Raw genomic sequence first — 22,032 nt, forward strand, 5'->3', positions numbered from 1 at the left:
CTAGTGACCTGAAAATCAATAGGGGTCATCTGCCAGTCATGATCAATGTTCCTATGAAGTTTCATGATCCTAGGCCTAAGCATTCTTGACTTATCATTCGGAAACCATTTTACTGTTTCGAGTCACTGTGACCTTGAACTTTGACTTATTGACCAGAAAATCAATAGGGGTCATCTGCGATTCATGACCAATGTCGCTATGAACTTTCCTGATACCAGGCCTAAGCGTTCTTGAGTTATCATCCGGAAACCATTTTACTGGTTCGAGTCACTGTGACCTTGACCTTTGACCAATTGACCTGAAAATAATTAGGGGTCATCTGCCAGTCATGATCAATGTACCTATGAAGTTTCATGATCCTAGGCCTAAGCATTCTTGAGTTATCATCCGGAAACCATTTGATGGACGGACGGACCGACCGACCGACAGACCAACATGTGCAAAACAATATACCCCCTCTTCTTCGAAGGGGGGCATAATAAATCTACATATGGCATAAATGTTATACTCAAACCAAGCACTCAAACAACAAAATTATAGTCTATAACATAATGTTATGTATAATATACACACTGCAGGGTCTGTCTAGTGTTTACCTCTTTTTTTGGTCACCGGTCAGCGGCTGTCTGGAGTTCTGGGAGGGTACAAGGTGTACGTGTTGGCTTGCTCTGAGGGGTTTGTGAAGGGAGAGAGGCAACATATTCCGATACATTGACATACGGCAGAAGGTGACTGACTAATATCCCTTACGACCATTGGTATACACCCACCAAAAATACACAAACCATCATGCAGTGTGTACTGGTTAGTACACAGGGTTTCAACACTGACACTTGTTCATGAAAGTTTAATCAATGCTGAAAACATTATTTTCAGCTTAAATTATTTTTTTAAATGACTAACAACACAGGAAGGTTCAGAGCTGTAAATGTTAGAGCTATCTCTGGGTGGTGGGGGGGGGGGGGCGCATCCACAAATTTCAAATTTAAGCAAGTGTAAAAGTAAGTGAAACTTGTCAATATCAAACGATCATTTAAACCTTTTCTTGCTCAAAAGCAAAGTGAAAATGGCTATATACAACCAGCATAAAACCAGAACAGCCAACGAGTAACTCGCAGTTTGTTCAGATTTTATGCTGTTGGCTGCTCCTATGTATCTTAGATTAGAAATGAAGCCTTTAAAACTTGAATCTAGTAAGACAGGTCTTAAATTGAATTTTATTTTCTAATGTGTCTTTCTGCATTTCTGAGTGGTAAATGGTTACGGTGGGCTAATTGCCAATATGGTTATTTGATGACCAATTAAAATGTTCCTGTTTCTATTTAATTAGAGTAAAAAAATCACTTAGAACACAACAACTTCAATTTTCATGTATTGTATTTCAATCAAAAGGTACATTATGCTGACGTTAACATTAATGAAAATAATTTCTATATCATCAAGTATAAACCAGTCAAATATGATAAACAAGAACAATAAATTACTCCTTAACCATGATGTTTCACAAATAGCTCACAGCTAAGGGACATATCCTAATGTACACAAATGTACATGTTTTATATCTTTAAACTTAAATCCATATGCATGCTAAATGAGTAGTGGTTATCCGCCGATCTGTTTATATAAAAAGCCTGTTGTCATTTAAAACTGAAATAATGAGCAATTGACAGAAAATTTATTAGGTATCTAGTGAATGTTTGTATTCAAAATTTTTACACAATAATATACATGGTAAAATCTGTAAAGTTGGTAAAAGTATATAAAATGCTCAGACATGTAAGATGCAGCATGCACACACGTTACTATTTAAGCCCAAAACAGTATTTATTTATTTAAACATGATAAGATTAATAAAGCTGTAAAAACTTATATTTGGTATGTCAATTATTACTTTAACTGAGAACTGTAAGTTAAACTATAACACTAACTTAAGTTATTGCAAAGTCAGAACTATAAGTTATACTATAACACTAACTTAAGTTATTGCAAAGTCAGAACTACAAGTTATACTATAACACTAACTTAATTTATTGCAAAGTCAGAACTATAAGTTATACTATAACACTAACTTAAGATATTGCAAAGGCAGAACTATAAGTTATACTATAACACTAACTTAAGTTATTGCAGTCAGAACTACAAGTTATACTATAACACTAACTTAAGTTATTGCAAAGTCAGAACTATAAGTTATATTAAGTTATTGCAAAGTCAGAACTATAAGTTAAACAATAACACTAACTTAAGTTATTGCAAAGTCAGAACTATACATTATACTATAACACTAACTTAAGTTATTGCACAGTCATATACAGTTATATTTTAAGTAAATACATAATAATCTTAACCTGATTTTATTAAGAGACTAGAAAATGTAAGGACTTTATTTATATATTAAAAACACATTCAAACATTCATACTCCCTGGATAAGATAACACATTTAATATGTTCATATTGTTATGCCATGTAAAAGAATAACCATTAAAATAAACTATTGACATTCAAAAATATGTTAACATAATTTGACTGTCAAATTGTATGCATAAGTACTCAACACAAAAGATATTGATATACTTTTGTTTAAGTAAATTTGTGTTAGTGTAATAATAGTTTCAGACAGCAAAATCCTGCTTTTTACTGTTTTTCTTGCTGAAAAAGTATTAGTTCTATATTTATTTTATTTTGCTAGGACACATGCCACTACGTTTAACATGTTTGATACAAATTATTCACACAATACAAGAAATTTTGCAAGATATTTGAATGTATATGATTCCAACAGAAAAACACAATCATTAATTTTTTAATTGATGTAAAATTTATAAAAACAAACTAACAAACAAGGGGCATGTCTTACAAAAGTTGAACATTTCAAGTTTTATCACAGTTAAGTACAATTTCTAGAAAAAGCATACCATAAGTTTACATCTATAGAAAAAAACGATAAATTTTGTACATTTCTATTATTGATATCAAACTAACATACTGTATATTTTCTGTTCATACATGACTGTATAATATTTTACACTCTTGAAGCCATTGTAATTTTAATCTAAAATAAAACCGGAACCAACATATTATTAATAACTGCTGTTCAAGTGTTGATATTTAGTTGTTGGTGCACTTTGAACTACATTTTTCACCGTGATCTAGTTTGTATAGCAACGACTGGATCTTCTCTGCTCTGCCAACTGAAGGCACTTCTTTGGGGTGGGACCCTATAAGAGATGCATCAACATCACAATTTTTAGCCTTCAATATAACATCCCTTTAAAAGGGATCTTTTCACGGTTTCGTAAATTGACAAAACTGAAAAAAGTTGTTTCAGATTCGCAAATTTTCGTTTTAGTTATGATATTTGTGAGGAAACAGTATTACTGAACATTTACCATAGTCCAATATAGCCATTATATGTATCTTTTGACGATTTGAAAACCTAAAAATTATAAAGCGTTGCAAGGCAAAACGATTGAATAATTTGGAGAGTTCTGTTGTTGTCGTTTAAATTTACGAAACTACGAAGATTGCTTATATAAGGTATAAAATACCTAAACTGTGTATACCCGGCGGAATAGCCGAGAGGGCTAATGCGTTTTTACTTCAGACTAACTCCAGGACTCAGGAGGTCACTGGTTCGAGCCCTGGTACCGGCTACTTTTTTATTTTTTATTTTATTCTTGATTTTTTACTGGAGCTTTTAAGATCCAATGTTTACATTTATCAATATAAAGCATTTAATGACAAACTTCAAAATATGCCAAAATCTGTGAAAAGGCCCCTTTAACAATTTAGCCTTGTTTCTGAGAAAACCAGGCTTAATGCATTAGCGAAAAGTGTTGTCCCAGATTATTTTAAGAAGACACTTTTATGTCTAAACTGGATTTTGCTAGGAAGAGCTTTGCTTCCTTTATAATAAAACTACCATAAAGCGGAAAGTGTCGTCCTTGATTATCCAGGGGTGGTATTCCAGAAACATCTTAAGTCATTTCTTAAATAATTTCACTTAAGTTCAAAATTACAATGTTTTGTTTTTGTTTACTAGATAAGGAATCACATGTTTAGTTTGGTATTCCTAAAGTAACATTGACATAAATATTATGTTATTTTGATGTAATTCTTGATGCTAAACTATTGCAATAGGAAATGAAACACTTAAGAAAATTTCCCAATTTAAGGATAAGAATAAAATTTAACTTAAGATGCTTCTGGAATACGACCCCAGGACCATTCCCAGAATGAGGCTCAAATGAATACTAATAGTAACACATGGCAATTGTCTAGTAGGAATTAATTGTATAACTAGTTCACTGTTATTGTTCCCATGCATGCCAATGATTAAATTTCTGATAAAAACAATTGATATAAAAAAAGTAATTAATTTGAAATGATATTTTATTATACTTTAGTGCTACAGGGTATACATGTACTGTTTTTGGACCGAACATTACCATTCAGTAAATCGTGAACTTAATGAACAACGATAACATTTAACTTTAAAGAGCAGATTTTCTCTCAAGACTGGAGAACCAGATGAAGAATCAGATAACATCTGAGAGATTGGTTTGAAAGACAGGAACTGGTTGGAATTAAAAATATTTAAATATAAGTACTACAGACTAAATAATTTTTTTATATCAAGTATTTATCTTATTGTTGCATTATACTAACGCTATGTTTGCTTTAGTCTTTAATTGGGTTATCCATTTTTGGGAATGTATAGCTAATTTTGAAAGATCGATATTGACACCAAAAACAACCTTTTTGTGATATCAAGAAATCGGGGCTAATTTTGAAAAAATCATTTACCTGGTATCAATAATTGAATATTTGATATAAATAATTGTATATCTTGATATCCAAAAGTACAAGGAGTTTCTAATATGAAGAATCATTATTTGTTATTTGAATAATTTGATATCTTACTGCAAAAATAAGAATCTTTTTATGACATCAACAATTATTTATTGATTTATTTATCCATTTTTTGATATTAATAATTCAATTTTGTGTATCAAGAATTGATTTTCATATCAGATGATCCATAAATACTGGTAGATAAACCTAATAGTGTTGATATCAAACAAGAGCACCGCATAGCGGGTGCCAACGCTCGGTTGTGGGTGCAGTTTTGAATAAATGAAAGCTTGTCAGAAGAAAAACATAAGAAGTTTCAAAGTTGTAGGTGGAAGCACTTTGATTTTAGAGCCTATGTTAAAGTTTTATATTAGTGGTCACAGTGACATTGACCTTTGACCTAGTGACCCAAAAATGGGTGTGGCATGTAGAACTAATCTAGGTGCAGCTACATTTGAAGTGTCAAAGTTCTAGGTGGAAGCACTTTGATTTTAGAGCCTATGTTAAAGTTTTATATTAGAGGTCACAGTGACCTTAACCTTTGACCTAGTGACCCAAAAATGGGTGTGGCATGTAGAACTCATCAAGGTGCAGCTACATATGAAGTTTCAAAGTTGTAGGTAGAAGCACTTTGATTTTAGAGCCAATGTTAGGGTTTTAGCACTACAGACGAGCTGACAATACCTCGGGTTTTCTCCGAAAACAGCCGAGCTAAAAATTAATACTAACCGACAAATTCGAAATATTGATATAAAACCCCGTCTAAAACATAGTTAAATGGTGCTCAATAGATTGTACAGTTTGAAGGATAAACCTTAGTGCATTTCCAACTCTCTGGATAAGAATACAATTTAACATAATATTGTTTGTGCGTACTGGCCCCTACCTTGTATGTATCACAGATAAGTGTGACCAGAGACTGTTCTGCCTCCTTCTCCATCGCCTCTGTGTGGACCTGAAAACAAAGTCGCAGGATATTAAACATAAATGGGCCTCGCTCTGTGAAAAGGGGGTTTAGTGCATGTGCGTACAGTGTTGTCCCAGATTAGCCTTGGCAGTCTGCACAGGCTAATCAGGGATGACACTTTCCACTTTTATTGTTTAAAGAAAGACTCAACAAGAAAATCCAGTTTTGGTGGAAAGTATCTTACCTGATTAGCCTATGCTGTCTGCACAGGTTAATCTGGGATGACAACTTACACACATGCATTTTACCCCGTTTTCTCAGAGCGGGTTTCAAATTGGTCCAGGAAATTAAAAATCATTTGTGCTGGTATGTTGAACAGCATTTTAAATTCACTTAAACAACATTTTTTTTAAATATTTTCATTAATGTAAGTGTGTGTGTATGTTATAAATATAGATCAATTCTACATTCTGGACAAAATCACTATGATGTTACAGGCCCATTTTTGCTGCCGTCATGGATCCCACAATTAAACACAGGTCCAATATGTGCATATTAAATACAGATGTCTTTGTACAAATGCCAACCCCTATAACAGGGTTCAAAACAAGAGATGTGTTTGTCAGAAACACAATATCCCCTAGTGGGCTGCTCTGAAGCCATATATTTGACATTTGACCTTGAAGGATGACCTTGACCTTTCACCACTCAAAATGTGCAGCTCCATGAGATACACATGCATGCAAAATATCAAGTTGCTATCTTCTATATTGCAAAAGTTATGGCAAATGTTAAAGTTTTCGGACGGACGCACAGACTGACAGTTTAACTGCTATATGCTACCCTACTGGGGGCATTAAAAGTGTTAATTGTACATAGATTCAGCAAAGTAAATAACTATTTGTTACATAAGTTTGATATTGAAAAGGAGCAAATCAGCTGAAAGAAGCAGAACTGACACCCCTGTTTAGTGGGAGCATGACTTATAAGGCCCTCACCCCATTGATAGTGACCCAGGGTACGTATTGATGAGGTTGATTGAGACTCACCCCATTGACAGTGACCCAGGGTACATATTGATGTGGTGGATTGAGAGCGTCCGTCTTTAGAGCCATCTGGTGTTCAAGGTCGTTGCCCATCGGTCCGTTGGCACACTGTATGATGGGCTCCAGGTCTATCTTGTTCTTGGCTGCACACTGGAACCATACAGCATATCATTTGAAACTTGTTTTGAGAAAACTGGGAATAATGCATGTGCGTTAAGTGTCATCCCAGATTAGCCTGTGCAGTCCACACAGGCTTATCAGGGACGACACTTTCCGCTTTTATAACATTTTCTGTTTAAATGAAGTCTTTTCTAAGCAAAAAATCCCATTTAAGCGGAAAGTGTCGTCCCTGATTAGCCTGTGCTGACTACACAGGCTAATCTGGGACGACACTTTACGCACATGCATTATGCCCAGTTTTCTCAGAAAGCGACTCATTTGAGACTTGTTCTTGAAATGACAGGGCTTAATGCTTGTACATTAAGTGTCTTCTCAGATTAAACTGTGCAGTTTGCACAGGCTAATCAGAGACCACACTTTTGCTTTTATTGATTTTAGGTTTGTATCTTATAAAGGTTTATGCAGTTTGTGGACTGCACAGGCTAATCTGGGACAAAAAGTTAAGCCCAGTTGTCCCAGAACGGGGCTCATGTAACTTAAAGAAAACAAGCAAATTCATTGAATTGATATCCCCCGCCAATATATTCTGAACAAAAAAGTGTTATATTTGACACTCAAAAAAGCATTTTTTCAAGATACAAAGGGCCATAACTCCGTTATTAACAGATGGTGTACAATGCCATTTGCCCTGCACCATCCTCTTATCAGTATATATACTCATACCAAGTTTCAATGAAATCCGCCAAAGCACTTCAAATATATGGCTCCGGACACAAAAGTGCCAGATGGACGGACGGAAGGACGGAAAGACGGAAGGATGGAAAGACGGAAGGACAACGCCAAAACAATATCCCTCCGCCTATGGCGCAGGATAACAAAATAGTATATTATGATTTATTTCTACCTTTATGATGAATCATTTTTCTGGATGTATTCTTTCTATAAACTATAAATTAGTAGTATTGTGTATTTAAATTCCTTATGCATACAAACATATTATACTTATATTCCCATAACTTTTGTTATATAACACACAACACTCAACAAATTCACAAAATTGCCTCTTTTATTTTCTAATTTTCTAAAAATTGAATGATCTATTTTTTCATTTCTAAATAACACTTATCTGAATCACTGATCAATTACGGGTAGGTAATCTTCACATTTCAGGTTGGAGTATTTTATGCGCACATTTCTAACAACTTAAATCATGTCATTTTGAATTTGCAACATCTGCTATTCATAAAAACCATTCAAAATGTTAATAAGATATCTTACAGAGCATTAATAAGCGGCTTTTCTAAGATTATACTAAAAATCTAGTTTTTTTAGCAGTTTATTAATCAAGATTCAAACTTGGGCTAGATAGTGTCAAGCTTAACATTCTGACCAAGTTTCATTAAGATTGAATATTAAATGTGTCTTCTACAGTAGTTAAAAGTATTTTAAGGGCTTTTTCAAAGTTTCATCTGTTGACCTTGTTTTTGACCCCATGCGCTTGACCAAGATTCAAAACCCATGAGTTGTTATCAAGAAAACTGTTCTAACTAAGTTTCATCAAGATTAATTTAGTGGTGTGTCAAACAGAGTGATAACAAGGTAAAGTAAGCTGATAACAAGGTATGAAGTGAAGTTGTGACCCACTTAATCAAATGTGAACTCGATGTGTTTGAAACCATTCCAATTATTGCACAGAATATGGAAGAATAGCATTCCTAAGCCATTGTGTATAAAAGATCAATGAAAGAATCAAATAGCACCTCATACGTTTACGATTCAAATGTCTGAATATTTTATTTTGTGACTTTTGAATTCAAGGGTTAGTCTAAATATAGCAATTATGAACTTGTATGGCGTGAGGTATTTTTATATCAAATTTTAGTAAAATAATTGCTAATAAATTTTGCTTTTTAGTAAACAAATGTGCAAATTAATAGTTACTAAGCTTTGGCTTTTAAATATACCAGTATGCATTTTATTTTTTTACATTATCTTAAGATAAATTAGAGAAGATGTTCGTTGTATTTCAAAGCGAGATTATACGATTTTGTCAACTATTTAATAATTTATATAAAATGTGTAAAAAAACTTATTATACATATATTTCAATATAAAATAAAATAAAAGTTAAGAAGAACATGATGTGTCAAAAAATGCAAAATAAGCCAGATATTTAATTCTGAAATCGAAAATGTCTGTACAGTCGAATTCGCCAGCATGTAAACCATAAATGTACGATGTGAATCTAAATTAAGTTTAACGGTTCATTTTAAATTTCTGCAACGATACCTATTCAAACAACACACGAACACTAACTAAAAAGACGAATGCTTCGGTTATTTTTATGAAAACATGTACGAAATATCTGCGTCACAATCGGCTCGGGGCGCTTATTTGTCATTTCTGCATTTTATAAAATTCGTCTTCAATGTATAATTTTTCTTGCCTATTGTGTGTTATTGTAACATATTTTATCAATATATTACAATTTAACACGTATAAAAAAACGTTTAATCTCGCTTTAAAAAACAATGTTTTCCGATGACCATGACAAGAAACAAAAATTCAATTGACTTATTAATTCGTGCCTAAAGCAGTGACAATAACCAGGGTACAATGTAGAACAGTAGTGTAGGTACAGAAAGGAGAACATGTGGTTACCGTTTCTGCATCTTTTTCTGGCATTCCATTCTTTGATTCAATACAGTTGATGAAGGGGAAGTAAATATTGATGTCCTTTATAATGGCAATGGCACATGTCTGGAAATAACAAAATCATAATGCAGCTGTCAATTTTTTCTTGTCATGGAATCAGTGTGGAAAATTGATGAGGATTTACTTCTAACATTTAACATTGAACAAAAAAACAAGACATAAGAAATGATTTTTGGGCATGAAAAGCTCAAAACGCCAAGTTCGTCACTTCTGATTTTTTTATTTGAAACAACGTTATTTTTTTGCAGAAAGTTTTTTAACAATATGTCACTCAGCTTTTTCTTAAGGTAACTAACCTCTATTAGGTTGCCAATACACTCCTGTTCTCCATGCTGACACTCAAACTTCCATTTGTCCCCATCTTTTGTCTCCTGAAGAAAAACATTGTATACAAATATGCAAAGTTTAGCCTTTTTCACTCTCTGATTGATTACCTGTAGCAAAGGTTATTATGCAAAACAGAAGAGCCATATGCCAAAAGTTGCTCACAAATTTAGAAAGAAGAAAAAAAATAATATAAGATATAAATATATCTAAGAAAAAATAATCCGAGTAAACTATGGGTCCAACAATATGAAGTCAATAGTGTTGACAAGGTTGCACTATCGCCTTAGAAGAAAAATTGCCTCACTTCTTGGTGGTAATGATAAATGTTCAATAAAAATCCTGGGTGGGGTCAATTTAAACCCCAATGACATGATTGAAATATTATTATTATTTATCATTTAGAGGGCTATCATATTTATGCTACATAACAAATACCACACACCTGAGCCTTGCAGAGGAAAATATTTTTAGAGTATTCATTATAGACAAGGGACACACGAAATCTCTGGGCCTGGCATTTTAAGAGGCGAAGAATCAATTAATTTCTTTGAAGCATTATTTTTTATATTTTGTACTTAAATGTGCTTTCTATTCGCATTTTCGCCATTTTAAAATGATAATTTTCTTGCCCTTTTATTTTGTGTTTTTTACCTTATCTGACACTCAAGATGAAGTACCGGTAATATCAGAATTCAAGCATGTTGCATCCACCAACCTTGACATTGTTAGTTGTTATACATTATTATTCATGTTCCCAAATGCAAACTTCAATATGCACACAATCTTACCCTTGCATTTCCATATGGTACAAGTGTGAGGTTAAGAACACTGGTACCGAGTGCAACCCATGTGTCATACAGCTGTGAAGCAAAGAAGTTCTTGCAGTCTGGGCACAGGGACTCCATGTACAGTGTCAGATTCACTGGGCCGGCATTCGGGTCACGTCTCAATGTATCGCGACACTGATCATAAACCTGCAAGTATAAATATAAGATAAAATAATAATTTAGATCCAATCATACAATGCTAAAACGTCTAGTCGGTTACTTGTAACTGTGTTGTATTTTTAAACTTGTTGGTTAGGACCACAAAATTTTAAGTAAACAAAAATTAATGTGGTAGGAAGATGGACCTTTTTATTGACATTAGGTTATAATTTGCTAAATTTAGAGGGTATATTAGTCTTTAACCTATTCTAGTGGTAAAAATTTAAATTTTAAAATCTGTTTTGATTTATTTGTAAATATTTTTTTTTTTTACAACTTTCAACATTTCCAAGTGCAACAGCCCAGTTGACAGCAGTATTGGAACTTAAAAGGAAACCCTGCTGTTTTTATACAAAATCTTTATTATTTTGGCTTTGGTGTGTGTCTGTCTCAGGACATAATGGAAATTACCACACACTGTTTAGCCACATCCCCTGAGGAGCACCAGAGACTGGGTGGCAGGTAACACTTACCCCACACTGCTTAGCCACATCCCCTGAGGAGAACCAGAGACTGGGTTGCAGGTAACACTTACCCCACACTGCTTAGCCACATCCCCTGAGGAGCACCAGAGACTGGGGGGCAGGTCACACTTACCCCACACTGCTTGGCCACATCCCCTGAGGAGCACCAGAGACTGGATGGCAGGTCACACTTACCCCACACTACTTAGCAACATCCCCTGAGGAGCACCAGAGACTGGGTGGCAGGTGACACTTACCCCACACTGCTTAGCCACATCCCCTGAGGAGCACCAGAGACTGGGTGGCAGGTCACACTTACCCCACACTGCTTAGCCACATCCCCTGAGGAGCACCAAAGGCTGAGTGGCAGGTCACACTTACCCCACACTGTTTAGCCACATCCCCTGAGGAGCACCAGAGACTGGGTGGCAGGTCACACTTACCCCACACTGCTTAGCCACATCCCCTGAGGAGAACCAGAGACTGGGTGGCATGTCACACTTACCCCACACTGCTAAGCCACATCCCCTGAAGAACACCAGAGACTGGGTGGCAGGTCACACTTACCCCACACTGCTTAGCCACATCCCCTGAGGAGCACCAAAGGCTGGGTGGCAGGTCACACTTACCCGACACTGTTTAGCCACATCCCCTGAGGAGCACCAGAGACTGGGTGGCAGGTCACACTTACCCCACACTGCTTAGCCACATCCCCTGAGGAGAACCAGAGACTGGATGGCAGGTCACACTTACCCCACACTACTTAGCCACATCCCCGGAGGAGCACCAGAGACTGGGTGGCAGGTCACACTTACCCCACACTGCTTAGCCACATCCCCTGAGGAACACCAGAGACTGGATGGCAGGTCACACTTACCCCACACTGCCCCGCTTAGCCACATCCCCGGAGGAGCACCAGAGACTGGGTTGCAGGTAACAAGTCTTACCCCGCACTGCTTAGCCACATCCCCGAAGGAGCACCAGAGACTGGGTGGCAGGTCACACTTACCCCACACTGCTTAGCCACATCCCCTGAGGAGTACCAGAGACTGGATGGCAGGTGACACTTATCCCACACTGCTTAGCCACTTCTCCGGAGGAGCACCAGAGACTGGGTGACAGGTCACACTTACCCCACACTGCTTAGCCACATCCCCTGAGGAGCACCAGAGACTGGGTTGCAGGGCACACTTACCCCACACTGCTTGGCCACATCCCCTGAGGAGCACCAGAGACTGGGTGACAGCCTGACAGGTCACACTTACCCCACACTGCTTAGCCACATCCCCTGAGGAGCACCAGAGACTGGGTGACAGGTCACACTTACCCCACACTGCTTAGCCACATCCCCTGAGGAGCACCAGAGACTGGGTGGAAGGTCACACTTGGCCTCCAGGCCTGCCATACACAGGACCATCACCAGGCAGCCAGACATCATCACCACCAGAGTATTCATTGTCACAGAGATCTATAGGGTCTGATTTTTTAAAATTGTAACTGATTATTTATGGTACCAAATCAGAATCTGAAACGCTAACAACAGCTTCTGCCATAAAATCCTAAGAACGTTCATAAATATAACTTCATGTGCATCATTCTTCATTATCAATCATCATACTTTATTAATGTTTGCAACATGAGCAATTATTTCTGCATCATCAAAAAATCATTTGATGCTAATGCCTCCAATGTAATTGAGTAGAATTTCAATAAGACGTAATGTCCAATTTCTCCATGAAACTGTACGATTATATTCTTTACCATACCTTGGTAAATAGATCCAATAAAAATTATGTAGATATTTTATATTTAACATTATTGAACAAGGTGTTTATAATATATAAACCATCTAAAATTGCAAACAATTGAAGACATTACATGTTATAATACAAGTATAATGATTTTTTTTAGCTTTAAACAAACATGAACATTTTACATACGTGTATCTTATTTATTATTCAATATTTCCCAAATTTCAAGCTTAGTTATGGAATTTTCTTCCCCTTTTTCAGTTTTGTTGATAATGTTTTCGGCACAATTGAAGGCAAGGCAATCTTTTCAAATAAACAAATTCCTGACTCACAAGAATGAGAATCATTTTGGTGATTATCTCACACATAATTGTGCATTTAATGTTTGTTAGATTCTGTCTATACTTTAGGAATAATAAGATGTCCATTTCATGTTGTTTTGTATGTTTGTTGTATTATGCCTATACCTTGAGTATAAGTAACATTGTTTAAGTAATTAAAAATCATTTTGTTTGGTTGAATTTCATTCGTCACAATTAAAATTAATAAATTCACAGGTACAACCGAATATAAAGCTAATTTTGAAAATAACAGTTTTTACAAGATTTAAGTACCCTTAAAATAATGCTAATAATAGTATTGATAGTATGTACTTACATTGCAATAACAAATAACAATTTGCGTCAACTAACGAACAAAATCAGCAAAAAATCGTTCGTTAAACACTCTTTGAATAATGTGACTTGACGGATACAGTTGTCACGCTCATATGACGCTGACTAGATATTAATTGCTATCAATCAATTTGGAACATCTGTGCTAACAATGATTTGGTAAACACAAGATCACGTGACTTCACAATGGTCACGTGAATATAAAAAGCTATAATTATATCAAGGTCACAATATACTAAAATATTTCCTTAACAAATTCAATGTAAAACCAACAACTTCAACGAAATATAAAGTCAAACTTTTGCGCGTAGACACACCCATAACCATACCTTTTCTTAAAGTGCATTCCAAGCCGAATTGATTTTAACAATAAAAAATATAGGTCATGCAGTATGTAAGAAAGAACTCGACGCGAATCAACGGTCACTGTTTTAAGGCCATCTTTTTACGGCTGATCTCCAGTTGATGAGGGTTTTCCGCTATCTGTCAAAGTCTCATTTAGTCTCCAACCTAAAAGCAAAACACCGAATTTGTAGTATACAACAATATTTTCCCTACCTCATGCAGACAGAAATATTCAAAAATAAAGTCATGGCAAGTGATCATACAGAGAATTGTGTCTTCAAATAAATGACGTTTCATTTTTTGAGAGTTAGTATACTGTAACCTCAAACCGATTAACTGTATAAACATTTATCACTCTGGATCAGCAGACGATTTATTTCATAAATCAATCTCTGGGTTAATGGTCGCCATCTTTCGAACTACTTTAAAAAGTACAACAACAACAATAACAGTAGAAGACAAGTTTAATTGCGAAAAGTTGAAAAATTGAGTACATGTGTCACGGTTGACTCAGGCCCGTACCCAGGCACTGGGCCCAGGGGCCCGGGCCCCCCCAGCTGGCTGTCGAGTTATGATTTTTTAATAATGGGCCTACTGCAAATGTTCTCACATGAGAGGGCCCACAGAACACTTCCCTGCAATACAAATGTGCAGATTTGTTTTATTGCCACTAATACACAAGGGGATTAGCGCTAATTTACTCGCCAGTGGAGATAATTAGCCCCTAGACATTGTTTTCTTATCACCTTGTACACACAAAAGTGACAGTTTGTGACATGGGGGAGGGGAGTCAGGCCATGTGTGATGTCACACATTTATTTAAAAAAAATGTATATTTTATTTATTATTTCTTTAGTAGAATTGAAAAATAATTTTCAAAAACGTGTGAAACATTTTAATTAGTTTTATGTCAAAATAAGACGAATTGCGCATCTCCTGATTCTGTTGTCCTAATGTTTAATAGGCAACTTGGCTGGGCCGGCTTATTCAATAGGCACAACCTCCCCACAGATTTTATTGACGAAATAATTGGACTGTTCCATTTTAGTTAGGGTTGAAAGAAAATCTAAATTATAATTTCGTTATTATTAGAGGTTAACACGTGGATAAATATTCATACTGCTCATCGTAACAACCCTACAGTTATAAAAGCCTGTAATGTGAAAGTTCTTTTACCGGTAAGTTTAATTTTAATACGGTTTTATAGTGAATTGAGTTTAAGATTAAATTTAAATTAAGTATTAATTTTTTAAAAATGTTAGAAAGTGTGAGTTTGTGACGTACTTTAGGGAAGGGGGTCCAAGATATTGTAACAGTTTGTGACATGCCGGGGTAAAAATGGTAAAAAAAAGCGTGACATGCTTTATCAACGACCCCTTGGTGTGAAATTCACACACATGTTTAAAGCTTTAGATTTCAGAAATGTATTACACTTTATAAAGAAGTAAAAGCAAACTCCCCTTGGTGTGAAATTCACACACATGTTTAAAGCTTTAGATTTCAGAAATGTATTACACTTTATATAGAAGTAAAAGCAAACTTCGAAACTAAAAAACCTTTATTATGAAATGTAACATAAAGTATGACTGTAGAGGAGGTTTTATTTCAAAGAGAAAATACTACTATGGTTATATGTCAGTAACTGACATATAACCTACTAGTATTTTCTCTTTGAAATCAAACCTCCTCTATATAAAATTTCAAAGTAAATTCATTATCAAATGTTTATCATCTACACGACAGTTTTCACAGAAATGTTTAATAAGCTATGACTCTAGAGGAGGTTTGAATTCAAAAGAGAAAACACTATTATCGTTCAGACCTACGACCTTCTGTATCAGTTCCATCCATTCGCTGTTTCTCTTTCCTTGTCCAATCAAAAGACGTGTTACACCCACCATCAAATGATGAAGCCTTGAGCACAATGGGTAATTGACAGATCGGGGATGTGTGTACAAGGTGATAAGAAAACAATGTCTAGGGGCTAATTATCTCCACTGGCGAGTAAATTAGCGCTAATCCCCTTGTGTATTAGTGGCAATAAAACAAATCTGCACATTTGTATTGCAGGGAAGTGTTCTGTGGGCCCTCTCATGTGAGAACATTTGCAGTAGGCCCATTATTAAAAAATCATAACTCGACAGCCAGCTGGGGGGGCCCGGGCCCCTGGGCCCAGTGCCTGGGTACGGGCCTGACAACCGTGACACATGTACTCAATTTTTCAACTTTTCGCAATTAAACTTGTCTTCTACTGTTATTGTTGTTGTTGTACTTTTTAAAGTAGTTCGAAAGATGGCGACCATTAACCCAGAGATTGATTTATGAAATAAATCGTCTGCTGATCCAGAGTGATAAATGTTTATACAGTTAATCGGTTTGAGGTTACAGTATACTAACTCTCAAAAAATGAAACGTCATTTATTTGAAGACACAATTCTCTGTATGATCACTTGCCATGACTTTATTTTTGAATATTTCTGTCTGCATGAGGTAGGGAAAATATTGTTGTATACTACAAATTCGGTGTTTTGCTTTTAGGTTGGAGACTAAATGAGACTTTGACAGATAGCGGAAAACCCTCATCAACTGGAGATCAGCCGTAAAAAGATGGCCTTAAAACAGTGACCGTTGATTCGCGTCGAGTTCTTTCTTACATACTGCATGACCTATATTTTTTATTGTTAAAATCAATTCGGCTTGGAATGCACTTTAAGAAAAGGTATGGTTATGGGTGTGTCTACGCGCAAAAGTTTGACTTTATATTTCGTTGAAGTTGTTGGTTTTACATTGAATTTGTTAAGGAAATATTTTAGTATATTGTGACCTTGATATAATTATAGCTTTTTATATTCACGTGACCATTGTGAAGTCACGTGATCTTGTGTTTACCAAATCATTGTTAGCACAGATGTTCCAAATTGATTGATAGCAATTAATATCTAGTCAGCGTCATATGAGCGTGACAACTGTATCCGTCAAGTCACATTATTCAAAGAGTGTTTAACGAACGATTTTTTGCTGATTTTGTTCGTTAGTTGACGCAAATTGTTATTTGTTATTGCAATGTAAGTACATACTATCAATACTATTATTAGCATTATTTTAAGGGTACTTAAATCTTGTAAAAACTGTTATTTTCAAAATTAGCTTTATATTCGGTTGTACCTGTGAATTTATTAATTTTAATTGTGACGAATGAAATTCAACCAAACAAAATGATTTTTAATTACTTAAACAATGTTACTTATACTCAAGGTATAGGCATAATACAACAAACATACAAAACAACATGAAATGGACATCTTATTATTCCTAAAGTATAGACAGAATCTAACAAACATTAAATGCACAATTATGTGTGAGATAATCACCAAAATGATTCTCATTCTTGTGAGTCAGGAATTTGTTTATTTGAAAAGATTGCCTTGCCTTCAATTGTGCCGAAAACATTATCAACAAAACTGAAAAAGGGGAAGAAAATTCCATAACTAAGCTTGAAATTTGGGAAATATTGAATAATAAATAAGATACACGTATGTAAAATGTTCATGTTTGTTTAAAGCTAAAAAAAATCATTATACTTGTATTATAACATGTAATGTCTTCAATTGTTTGCAATTTTAGATGGTTTATATATTATAAACTCTAATAATAACGAAATTATAATTTAGATTTTCTTTCAACCCTAACTAAAATGGAACAGTCCAATTATTTCGTCAATAAAATCTGTGGGGAGGTTGTGCCTATTGAATAAGCCGGCCCAGCCAAGTTGCCTATTAAACATTAGGACAACAGAATCAGGAGATGCGCAATTCGTCTTATTTTGACATAAAACTAATTAAAATGTTTCACACGTTTTTGAAAATTATTTTTCAATTCTACTAAAGAAATAATAAATAAAATATACATTTTTTTTAAATAAATGTGTGACATCACACATGGCCTGACTCCCCTCCCCCATGTCACAAACTGTCACTTTCTTACTCACCCTCCCCCCACCTGGAGCGTGACATACTTTATGGACGGCCCGTAATGGTTAAAGCTTAAGACTTCAGAAAGGTGCTGATTTACTTGTTATATATCCATAAATTTATAACACAACATATGTTTCTATATGCATTAAAATTCACCTTGCACAGTGCCTAATAAAAAAAATCTATTCGGGAGGGGCAACCCCTCCCGCACCCTCCCCGTTTGGGCCCCCCCAGTCAACATTTCCTGGGTACGGCCCTGGTTGTTGAGTGAAATAGTGTTATTTTCAACTGTGTATGAAGCATGTGAACTGGTAGTGGAATAACCGAATTGTTGGTGGAAATGGAATTTAGAAATATATCTAATAATTCATCATCGTGTAGAATTATCATCAGCATCATTTCTGTGGAACATTGCACTATTCAAAATACAAGTGTTTCATAGATATGGTGCTTTTGACATAGTTCACTAACCATCAAGACTGAAATGATTCATGCACACAGGTAAAGTAAATAATTGAATTTGTGCAGAATGTTTATTTTTTACAAATTATTAGATCTATGTAATTTGACCAATTTATTTTTAGATTGATTGCACTGAAACTCAAAGTCTAAAGCTTAGTAAGACACTTAAGCCAGTTTTCTGAGAAGAAACAATACTTGTTCAGAGTATAGCAGGCTCATGCGGCCTCTGGTTTATTTATTTGGCCTCGGCCTTTAACCTGGGTCGCTTTGATTTCAGGTGTTTAGCCCCCATATCAACAAGGCTCTCGACCCTATATGTAGTTATTCATATTTTTTAAAGATTTTGAGAACCCTCACTCGTGCCAGTGGGGATAAAACAGGGACCTTCTTATAGCTAGATGAATGCATCAAATATGCCAGCAACACTTTATAATCAATAACTTTATAATTGATGATTATGTTCTTTTAACTACATTACTAATTTACCAAAACAATGTGAAACACATTTTTATGCCCCCAAAGGAGGGCATATAGTGATCGCACTGTCCGTCTGTCTATCCGTCACACTTTGCATTTAGGTTTCGAAAAAATGCTCATAACTTCTATGTCGCTTCAGATGTAACATTCATATTTGGAATGCATGTGTATATGGACAAGGCCTTCCCATACACACACAAATTTTGACCCCTTTGACCTTGAACTTAGGAACGGCTTTTAGGTTTTGAAAAATGCTCATAACTTCTATTAAAGCGTTTATCGGGGGCGTATGTCATCCTACGGAGACAGCTCTTGTTTTTGCTACTGTCCTCTGCACAAACCATGATATATCTGCATATATGCATCCAACCAAATCAGTAAAACTATTTGTCACTTAATTACAGTAAACTTATTGCATGTTAACTTTTCAACAATATATATATATATACATGTATAATTATATATAACAGATCTTGAAAAAAACTCACATCAAACTTCAAATTGTTTTAGTAAATTATAGGCTTTAATTGGTATTGTGACATTGACACCACTCATGCATACGACTATACAATTATACAACTATGGAGCACATTATTTATGAGAAATTCCAATACATCAACATATGGTCTCAGATTTAAGGCAGTTAATCTAGTGCTTTTTTGCTGTCATTTTTACTATTACACATTTTTTCATTTTATGTTATGATGCATTGATCTTGTTTCTAAATTAACCAAGCAATCATGTTTAACTTTTGAAGAAAGATGTTGTCTGATAAATATAGAAAATATAATCACTACAAAGTGAACAAAATTCAGTTGAAGACTGTGACCAACAAAGATTTGCCAAAGAGCAATTCAGATCATGATTTAAATTAAATACAAGTAATATGAAAGTCTGCCTATTGGATCCCAGTTAAGACTTATTTGTCAAATCTGCACATTAATTTTCCCTTAGCCATGTAGAATTGGGGACTAAATACCATCAAGTCATGTAAAAAGGAGCAGGGTATAGCACGCTGCTATTGATCTCTTGAGCTTTCACATGAATTTTACGGGTAATTTTCATACAACAAATGATATTATGTAGTGTAATGATAAAGCATTATGAGCACAAATTATATCTCTTACTAGTGGTGCAAAAATCAATTAAGTGTCACATTTCAAAAGAAAATTTATATACAAAGGTATTATTAATTGTTAAAACGTTATAAAAGGTTATTTCAATTCACTAAAGCATTTAATTACAAGAACAAGTGCATTTTGTATAATACAACATACATTAATTAAAAAATATAGCTGCCCATACAGTTCAAAACAATGTTCAATTAACTACACTATGCAAAGTTGAAATATGACATCAAGCTTGGAATAATCTTTTCAATAATGAATAATATGCTGTTTTAATTTATAAGTGAAATAGACACTTGCATATAAAAACTGATTTTAAATCAAAACTAAATGTTTAATTTGATTTTTAGCTCCACTGCCCAAAGGTCCTGTGTTCATCGTGCATCCATGCATAAACTTTTCCTTTAAACATCTTCTCCTAAACTACTGGTCCTATTCTGATGAAATTTCTTAGGAATGTTCCTGGGGTGTACCTCTTTCAAATTTGTTCAAATTATGCCCCTGGGGTCAAATTTGACTCTGCCCTGGGGGTCACAAAATTGAAAATTTGCTTAAATAAGGCCTATTTTGTGAAAACTTTCAAAATCTCCCGTCCATAACCATTGGGCCTAGGGCTATCAAATTTGGTATGTAGAGACATCTAATAGTCCTCTACCAAATTTGTTCAAATTATACCCCTGGGGTCAAATTTGACCCTGCCCCGGGGGTCACAAAATTGAACATATGCTTATATAGGGTATATTTTGTGAAAACTTTACAAATCTTCTCGTCCATAACCATTGGGCCTAGGGCTACCAAATTTGGTATGTAGTGGCATCTTATAGTCCTCTACCAAGTTTATTCAAATTATGCCCCTGGGGTCAAGTTTGACCCTGCCCCGAGGGTCACAAAATTGAACATATGCTAATATAAGGCCTATTTTGAGAAAACTTCAAATAAATTTTTGTCAATAACACTCCGGCCTAGGGCTATCAAATTTGGTATATAGTGACATCTAATAGTCCTATACCAAATTTGTTCAAATTTAATCCCTAGGGTCAAATTTGACCCTGCCCCGGGGGTCACAAAATTGAACATATGCTTATATAATGCCTATTTTGTGATAACTTAAAAAAAAATCTTATCCATAACTATTAGGCCTAGGGCTACACAATTTGGTATGTAGTGACATTGTATAGTCCTCTACTTAGTTTGTTCAAATTATGCCCCAGGGGTCAAATTTGACCCTGCCCCGGGGGCCACAAAATCAATTATATGCTTATATAATGCCTATTTTGTGAAAATTTTAAAACTCTTCTTGTCCTTAACCATAAGGCATAGGGCTACCAAATTTGGTATGTAGTGACATGTTATAGTTCTCTACCAAGTTTGTTCAAATTATGCCCCTTGGGTCAAATTTGACCCTGCCCGGGGTCACAAAACTGAACATACGCTTATATGGGGCCTATTTTGTGAAAACTTTAAAAATCTTGTTGTCCATAACCATTGGGCCTAGGGCTACCAAATTTGGTATGTAGTGACATCTAATAAACCTCTACCAAATTTGTTCAAATAATGCCTCTGGGGTCAACTTTGACCCTGCCCCGGGGGGTCACAAAATTGAATAAACGCTTTTAAAGTGCCTATTTTGTGAAATCTTTAAAAATCTTCTTGTCAAAAACCATTTGGACTATGGCTACCAAATTTGGTATGCAGTAACATCTTATAGTCCTCTACCAAGTTTGTTCAAATTATGCCCTTTGGGTCAAATTTGATCCTGACCCGCATGTCACAAAATTGAACATTATATACGCTTATATCTT

General features: G+C 35.2%; 1 protein-coding gene across 4 annotated transcripts; it reads right to left on the reverse strand.

Annotated features, from left to right (window-relative positions):
* Nucleotides 1-1,359: 1,359 nt before the first annotated feature.
* On the reverse strand, nucleotides 1,360-14,339 carry LOC127838687 (gamma-interferon-inducible lysosomal thiol reductase-like). Of its 4 annotated transcripts, none has more exons than XM_052366569.1 (8): nucleotides 14,175-14,339; nucleotides 12,748-12,897; nucleotides 10,759-10,944; nucleotides 9,940-10,014; nucleotides 9,590-9,688; nucleotides 6,812-6,958; nucleotides 5,742-5,810; nucleotides 1,360-3,219 (listed from the first exon to the last, which is right to left on the reverse strand). In XM_052366569.1, the coding sequence occupies exons 2-8, from the start codon at nucleotides 12,874-12,876 to the stop codon at nucleotides 3,151-3,153; spliced, it is 774 nt and encodes a 257-aa protein (XP_052222529.1). In that variant the 5' UTR covers nucleotides 12,877-12,897; nucleotides 14,175-14,339; the 3' UTR covers nucleotides 1,360-3,150. The 4 variants fall into 4 exon arrangements, with proteins under 4 accessions (XP_052222529.1, XP_052222528.1, XP_052222530.1 ...); XM_052366568.1 differs by lacking the exon at nucleotides 14,175-14,339 and adding an exon at nucleotides 13,829-14,018; XM_052366570.1 differs by lacking the exons at nucleotides 12,748-12,897; nucleotides 14,175-14,339 and adding an exon at nucleotides 12,236-12,337.
* Nucleotides 14,340-22,032: the final 7,693 nt, after the last annotated feature.

Source organism: Dreissena polymorpha, chromosome 7 (assembly GCF_020536995.1).
Source record: "Dreissena polymorpha isolate Duluth1 chromosome 7, UMN_Dpol_1.0, whole genome shotgun sequence".
In the NCBI taxonomy this organism is placed as follows: Eukaryota; Metazoa; Mollusca; class Bivalvia; order Myida; family Dreissenidae; genus Dreissena; species Dreissena polymorpha.